Below are 7,793 nucleotides of genomic sequence, written 5' to 3'. Positions count from 1 at the left end.
TTGATTTCCCCTCCCTAGAATCCTTTTAAACGTCCCCTTTGGGTGGGTGAGAGACTCACTAAGTGTAGCCGTGTTGGAGTGGGGGCTCCAGAATGTTCCCGGATGCAGCTGGGGGTCTGCACCACCACTCTAGGTTCCCAGCTCCCACCTCTGCCCCCCTCCCTCCATCAAAGCAGAATAGACTCTTCTCCCCTCAGTGGTCAGAGTGCTATTTTCCAAAAGTCAGGTCATGTCAGGCCCCTGCTCAAAGTCTCTGATCACATTCCACACTCTGGAACCGTCCCAGCTCCTCCCCCATCTGCTCCCTGTCCCTCCTTATCCCTCAGGTTTTACCTCCTGTACCCCACCCCGCCCAACTCTGATCCAGCTGCTGGCCTGCAACACCAGTGCTGCTTGCTGCCTCAGGGCCCTTGCATGGCTGTTCCTTCTGCGTTGTCAAGCCCTCAGGGAGAGGGCAGGGGCTGCCCTGGGGCTGCCTGCCCTGCCCCCACAGCTTCTCCTGATGCTCCTCGGATCTCCAGCCTGGAGTGGGAGTGGGGGGCAGTGACCACCTCAGTAGTTGAGTTTCTTAGGACAAGTCTCCTCTGTTTAGCGGTACCGCTGGGCTCCTAGGAGGGGCAGCTGAGTGCTGTGTCAAAGCCCTGTAGGGGCCCAGGGCTGGCAGCCCCAAATATGGCATATTGATAATTTTGAATGAAAGTCTTAAAAAGCAGCCTGTGCAAGGACACTTTGACCCTCCTTTTCGCTTAAATGCAGGAAATCAATCAATCCCCTCCCTGCACCTGGACCCTGAGGGAGATGTCCTCATCACCAGCCCCAGGGGATTCAGGGCAGGAAAGTCTGTATAAACCAACCTGGGTCCCTTTTTTGCTAATTGACAACTCCAAACACAAATTCTGCTTAAATTCCTTACTGATTCAGCACCCAAATCAAATCTGTCCAATCGTACATTTATTGTTTTGTGTAAAAAGATATAAAAGCTGCCCACTTTCTGGTCACTCTCCTGTGCATACAAATTGTTTTGTCTCCTGTTAATTCGTTTTGTGTTAATTTCATTATTTTGCCCATGAGAATTCAAGAAAGGCAAAGGGAAAACTGCCCGGTCCTGGACACCTGACCTGGACACCCGTCCTGGCCCTCTTGGCCCCAGCAGCTTCGTGGGCCAGCAATGTGCCCACAGGGCCGGTTGCAGAGTAACAGGAAAGGTGCCCTCACCGTGCCCTCAGGTCCAAGGTGCTGTGAAGACTAAGCCAAGAAAAGCGTGGCAGGGGGTCTGGGTGGGTGGTGGCCCTACAGAGGCTGCCTCTGGATGGTGCCAGCCAGGTCCTGGGGCACTGATATATGCAGGGCGGAGACTGGGAGTCCGAGGCCCCTTCTTTCCTGGGGTGCAGGGTGATGGCACAGCACAAAATCTGGGGCCTCGGAGATTGAGGGCGGGGAGTGGAGAGCAGCTGGGAGGTCTCAGGAAAGTCACCACCTCGGCCTCCAGGGCACCATGCAGTCAGGCCAATGAGTGGCCATGGGCTGAGCCTCGTTTAAAGCCAGGAGGTGAAGGTCAGGCGGTAGGCCCCCGGGGTGGGTGCTCTGGGGGTGTTGCTCAGAAGGGACCCTGGGCTGGGGGAGCAGGTGTCCTAGTAATGGGGTCCCGGCCCTGGGTGGATGGGGTGGTCAGTGGGTGGCGGACAGCAGCAGTAGCAGCGCTCCAACCAGAAGCTGCAGCGATAGTGAGCCAGCAGCCGGCCTGGGGAGCGCAGCATCAGTGAGCCCGGGATTTGTACTGTCGGTGGATGTGGCGGGGGGCGACAGGTCGCAGGCCGTGTAGGGCTCGAGGCAGGCGGCGAAGGCCATGACGTGCGCCACGAAGGTCTGCTCCTGCACGCCGTGCACCAGGTGCGCCTGCGGGCCGCGCGCGAACACCGCCACGTCCTCGCCGCCGTGGGTCTCCGACGACAGGGGCACGGCCGCCTGCTGCTTGTACGCGGGGTCCACTGGACGGAGGGTAGGGGCTCAGCGCGGGCGGGGCGGGCCGCCTCCTCCCTCCCGCGAGTTCCCATCGTGGTCCGCCCAGACCGCCGACCCGCTGTACTCACTGCTCTGGCTCTCGTTGACGTCAGGCCGGGAGCCCTGGCTGAGTGCGAAGCCTGGGCCATTGCCATACAGGATGGAGGTGTAGGCCTTGCCATCGGAGGCCTTGCTGGGGGCCAGCCCTGCGGGAGAGGGGCCCTGTGATAGCGCTCACCACGGCGTGTGCAGCGCCCCCTGTGTGCTAAGACCAGGTACTTCGTGCCAAGAACCCTACAAGGCAGTTGCTGTGATGACCCCATTGGCAGATGAGGAAACTGAGGCTCAGAGCAACTTCTACCATAAATTTACCAAACGGCAACTGTCACCCTCCCTGGACCCACCTAAAATGGAGCTGCCACGCAGTGTGTAGCCACCAAAAGAGAAGACGTGAGAGTGGTCAGCGGTGACAAGGGTCAGTGTGTCCTCCTCACTTGTGAGTTGGCTGGCTTTGTCAATGGCATCATCGAACATGGTGGCCTCGGTCAGTGCCAGGTAAGCGGTTCCAGCATGGTGACCATGGTCGATGCGGCCCCCTAGGGAGGACACGTGGGAGGTAGGTGATGCCCAGCCTGCCTACCCCCCTCTGCTCAGGGAGGGGCTGCCACTCACTCACCCTCCACGAAGAGGTAGAAGCCACTGGGGTTCCTGCTCAGCACACGCAGGGCCGCCTCGGTCATCTCCGTCAGGGATGGGTCCAGGGTGAGGTCTCGCTGGGCCTCATATTTCATGTCCGCTGGCTCAAAGAGGCCTGTGGGAAAGGGGATTTGGGTGACGGGCAGGCTGGAGAGTGGCAGGGTCCATGGCAGCCACGTGTCTGTGCAGGCTTGGCCATGTGAGGACCCAGGGGTCCAGGGCAGGCTGGTGGGGTCATTACCCATGAGGTGTGTCACAGAGGGGTCCTGGGACGCCTGGATGAGCGCCGTGCGGTTCCACACATACTGGGCACCCTGGGAGGGGCAGAACCAGACCTCAGCCCGTGGCCCTACGACCTGCAGCCCTGCCCTTGTCCCTGCTACCCCTGCACCCACGAGCCCCCATCACCTGGTACTTGGCCAGCCACTCCTGCACCAGGTTCCGCTGGTCCACCCTGGTTCCGTTCTGGCTGGCATCATTCGGATACTCAGGGTCTGGGGTCCCCTTGGGAAACATGTACTTGCGGCCTCCGCCCAGGATCACCTGGGGCCAGAGGATTAGGGCAGGTGGGCTTGGGGCCTGGCCGGGCCTTGGCCCCCTCCTCAGACAGCCCCTAGCTCCCCAACCAGGTCTGTGGGAATGGTCTGTCCCCTGCTATACATTCTAAATGGTCCACAAGCCCCCGGAGACCCTGCTGGGCCTCAGGGCTCAGCTGTTGGCTGCCTGCGACTGTGGCCAGTGTGGGCCCATCCCTTCTGCCCCGCCCCTCCCGCTTGCCATGTGTCGCACATCAATGTCCATGTTGGAGATGAGCTGCGTGGCGATGTCCTGGCAGCCCTCCTTCAGCGCCTCGGCAGGCATGTCAGCGTCCGAGTACCAGCTGCGGTTCACCGTGTGCGCGTAGGTGCCGGCTGGCGACGCATGCTGTACCCTGGTGGTGGTCACCACCCCCACTGACTTCCCTGTGGGTGGCAGAGGTGAGGGTGGACCACTGAGGTCTCTGAGCCTTCCCTGGCCCCTGCCCCATATGCCGGCCCCAAACCCACCTGCTTTCTTGGCTCGATTCATCACGGAGGTGACCTCATTGCCACGCGTCGTGTTGCACTGGTTATAGCGGGCGGCCGCACTCACACCGATGGTCTGGTAGTTGGCCTTGACCCCGCACAGGTAGGCCGTGGCTGTGCCTGCGCTGTCCGGCACTTGTCTGTCCACGTTGTATGTCTGGGAACAGAGATGCCCTCAGCTCCAGTCTGGGGCAGACACCTGGATCGTGCCTCAGGACCTGGGGCCCATCCTCACTGTCCCAGCCCCTAACTCGGGCACAACCCTCTGGGGCCTTCCCTCCTGCCTGGCTCCCTACTCACCCACCCCTCTAGAGGGAAGCTCCCTGAGGCCCCAGACCCTTACCTTGGACAGAGCCAGGTAGGGGAAGTGGTCCATGGCCAGGGGCGTCTCGGGTCCCAGCTTGCCATCCATCTGCGCCTTCAGTATCCGAGTGGCTGTCACCGTGGGCACCCCCATCCCTGAAGGAGCACCTCGTGTCAGGCCTGAGTCCAAGGCTGACCTGTGTCCACACAGCTGCCTTGGGTGGCCGGGTTGTGGGGGTTACTTGGGAGGGACAGGCCTGGCACACTCACCGTCCCCCAAGAAGATAATGAGGTTCTTGGCGGCCGTCTGGATGGGCTGCAGCTTCTTAGCGGTGTCCAGGGCTTGGGCTGCCTGGCGGTTCCAGAAGGCCGGGTCCTCCTCCTCAACTGGCCAAGGAGACAGTGGAGGCTGGGTCAGCCTTGCGGGGGAGCACCCTGAGTTTCGGGGGAGGCTGGGAGGGCCTGATTACCTGGGATGACCCCAAGGGAGAGCCGTAACCTCAGGCCCAGCAGCAGCAACAGCACCCAGGCTCCCTGCATGCCTGTGGGATGGCGGGAGGACAGCGAGGCTGGGAGTCGGGAGACACGGGACACCAGGGTACCAGCTGCACTACAAGCTGCCTGGGCTGAAAGCAGGGGAGGACTTTGTCCTTGACTGTAAAAGGCTCCATGTCCCTCCCAGTGCCCCATGCAGCCACCCTGACCCCACCCCTGCCTTGTGACTTTAAGCTATGCTGGCAGAAGGGAAGTGGTAGGGTGTGGCTGAGCGAGCCTCAGGGCAGGGGTCCTGAGAAAGGCAGGTCCACCCCTCACAGCAGAGTCCCCAGCTGTCTCCCCAGGGTAAAGTGGGGATTGGGGGCACATGCCCTTGGGTCAGGAGCATTTCCAAAGTTCTGACGGGGCCACTCCCAACCCTCTGCTGCCGCAGTGTGGGCGACCCTCCGTCTCTCACCTGAGTTGTTCAGTATTTCCTGAGAGCCAGCAGTGGCCAGCCTGGACTCTGGGTGCTGAGGGGCCTGGGTCTGAAGCCACATGACTGCTCACTAGGCTTGGCCTGGGCAGGTGGGTCATGCACTGGGCTGGAGTGGCTGCCCAGAACCTGGGCCCAGGGTTTTTGTGCTGTAGAAAAGAGTGTGGCTGGTGGTGACAACAGAGTGGTAGGCCTTGTCAGTGCCTCCAATGATGGAGGGCTGGGCTGGGCCAGCCTTGAGAGTGTGTGTGTGTGGATGTGTCTGTGTGGGGGATGATGCGGGGTCGGTGAGCCGAGGAGTCGAAAGAAAGATTTCTTAGACTCTTAAGATCTGGCAGTAGTGCTCTTTTATTTACAGAATACAATAGCATGGGGATAGGACCCATGGGCAGTCAGAGCTTCTGCTGCCGCCGCTTCTGCTGCCTCCGCTGGCATGGGGACAGGGCCCATGGGCAGGCAGAGCTGGTGCGTGGGGACAGGAACCATGGGCAGTCAGAGCTCCTGCTGCTGCCCCGAGTTGAGGGTTAGGGCTAATTTTATAAGGCATGGGTATGTGAGTCATTTCTTTACAAGATAAAGGAAAGAACATGAAAAAAAGTTAAAATGGTATCAGTGCAGGTGGGGTCTGGTCGTTGGGTGATCCCATGACTTTTAGACAAGAATCAAATCGGATTAAGTAAAGGTCAGAAGCCACCACCCTAAATCAGTTACATGAGATTGCCAGACAGCAACCAACTTAAGTTCTTGCCTTCCCCATTAAGAGTTTCTAGAGATAAGGTCATCTCTCTTCTTCTTCCTGGTACAGAGAGGGAGCTACCTTTTACAGATAGAGATTTACCTTACAAATGTAAATGTGTCCCAACAAGGGCAAGTTCCATTCCCCAGAGCCTCCTTCCCTGTCCCAGTTTATCGAAAGCAATCAGCCCAAACAGTCCCGATGCCAAAGAGACACATCCTGGGGTGGCCAATTTCAGGTCCCTACAAGGTCATCCCCCCTTCCTTCACAAACACAAATGTCTCTCAAAAGGGCAAGCAAAATTCCAGTCCTCGGAGCCTGCTTCTCATCTGCAGTTTTAAAAATAACCAGCCTAAAATCCTCTTCAGGGGAGAGTATGCTCGCCTGCAAGGGGCAGGCAGGGGTGGGGCCCAGTGCCCATGAGATTGACCTCTGCTCCCTTGGACAGGTAGATTGAACCCAGGGGTAAGTTTGTCCCTTGGATAGGTAGACAGAACCCCAGCTATGGCTCCTGACAGGAGCTTAGAAGTTTCAGTAGCCCCTGCCTTGATTCAAAAGCATTCGTCTAATCCAGCCATTGCATTTCTGGGTATGTACCCAAAGGAAATGAAGCTGGGTCTCGAAGTGGTATTTGCATACCCACATTCATAGCAGCATTATTCACAATAGTCATAAGGTGCGAGCAATTCAACTGTCCATCCACAGACGAATGAATCAACAAAGTGAGGCACATCTGTACAATGGAATATTATTCAGCCTTAAAAAGGAAGGAATTCTGACACACGCTACAACATGGATGAGCCATGAGGACGTGATGCTAAGTGAAATAAGCCAGTCCCCAAAACGCAAACACCGAGATTCTATCTATGTGAGGTATCTAAAGTGGTCACATGCATAGAAGTAGGGAGTCGAACGGTGGTTGCCGGGGCCGGGGAGGAGGGCACGTGGGGAGCTGTTGTTGAGTGGGTTTAGAGTTTTGGTTTTACCAGCTGAAAAAGTTTTGGAGATCTGCCGACGACAATGTGAATATACTTACCCCTACTGTAGGAAACTGTACACTTAAAAATGGTTAAGATGCTCAATTTTATAGTCTTTGACTACAACTTAAAATTCTTTTCAAAGAAAATTCCTCTTCCCAGCTTTGCGCACTCCAGCGGGCCTCAGTAGCCCTTTCTGTGCTGGGGCGTCCTCACCACCTGTGCCACTTGCTGGGTCCCCAAAACCAGGGCAACAGCATCTTCCCTCCCAGCCTCACTCCCCACCATGCCATCCCCTCAGGGTGTTCCTGGGTCCTCCTCCCTGTATGGAAAACACGTCCCCTCCAGGAATCTGTCCTGGCCTCTGTCAAAGCCCCGCACAGCTCCCTCTAACCCCTGCGTTGTGTGGCTCTGCAGGGAAATTCTTGGCTAAAAGTCAGGGCAGAGTAATTGCCTGGCAGGCCCTTAATCAATCGATTCTTTTTACCAGGTTGAAGGTGAAAGGTTCTTTACTCCAAGATCGGTCTTCAGTACAGGGAATTCCCAGCACCCCTTTTTAAATGCATCAAAATTGACTATAGTGGAGCCGTTTAAAGATGGAGTCGGACCTGCCTTCCCAGAGAAACTGCTTTGCTGTCTTGAACCTTGGACTGGGCCAAACCTTTGCCCTGGGCCAAAACGGCAATTATTTACAAGCAATTGTTTGAGAAGTCAGCAAAAGAACAGACATCCTGATCACAAAGACTGAGGATTGTAGAGTTTCTGAAGATAGAACCAAGAGTCAATCAATGTTTAGCCAAAAACCAGCTCTTTGCCTCCAACTCCAATTAAAATTCTTTGCAATATAACCTCCTTTCTTTGCCTTTAAAGCCCCTGACTTTTACTCCCTAGTGGGACACTATCTGGGTTTCGATCTGAATCTCTGTTTCCCGAATTGCAATTCTTAGATCCCAAATAAACACTTTGCCTCTTAAACTGGTTTCTGTTTTGTGTGTGTGTGTGAGGAAGGTTGGCCCTGAGCTACCATTTGTGCCAATCTTCCACTT

At 56.8% G+C, this 7,793-nt stretch overlaps 1 protein-coding gene across 1 annotated transcript; it reads right to left on the bottom strand.

Moving 5' to 3' along the window:
• Positions 1–936: 936 nt before the first annotated feature.
• On the bottom strand, positions 937–6,054 carry LOC100064555 (intestinal-type alkaline phosphatase). The gene is made up of 11 exons (XM_001495425.6): positions 4,535–6,054; positions 4,335–4,451; positions 4,105–4,220; positions 3,744–3,918; positions 3,487–3,659; positions 3,106–3,240; positions 2,939–3,011; positions 2,678–2,812; positions 2,406–2,597; positions 2,091–2,207; positions 937–1,988 (listed from the first exon to the last, which is right to left on the bottom strand). Exons 1-11 carry the CDS (start codon positions 4,752–4,754, stop codon positions 1,669–1,671), a joined length of 1,773 nt encoding a protein of 590 aa, XP_001495475.4. The 5' UTR covers positions 4,755–6,054; the 3' UTR covers positions 937–1,668.
• Positions 6,055–7,793: the final 1,739 nt, after the last annotated feature.

Source organism: Equus caballus, chromosome 6, assembly GCF_041296265.1.
Source record: "Equus caballus isolate H_3958 breed thoroughbred chromosome 6, TB-T2T, whole genome shotgun sequence".
Taxonomy (NCBI): domain Eukaryota; kingdom Metazoa; phylum Chordata; class Mammalia; order Perissodactyla; family Equidae; genus Equus; species Equus caballus.
Note: the sequence above shows the minus strand (reverse complement) of the source record. Positions and strands in the feature narration are given on the sequence as shown.

Coding starts and splice junctions, on each gene's coding strand:
- LOC100064555 (XM_001495425.6), bottom strand. CDS start 4,754: ATGGGGCACTGGGAGGGACATGGAGCCTTTTACAGTCAAGGACAAAGT. Junction 3,241..3,486: donor TCTCCAACATGGACATTGAT/GTGCGACACATG, acceptor CTCTGGCCCCAG/GTGATCCTGGGCGGAGGCCG. Junction 1,989..2,090: donor CGTCAACGAGAGCCAGAGCA/GTGAGTACAGCG, acceptor CCCTCCGTCCAG/TGGACCCCGCGTACAAGCAG.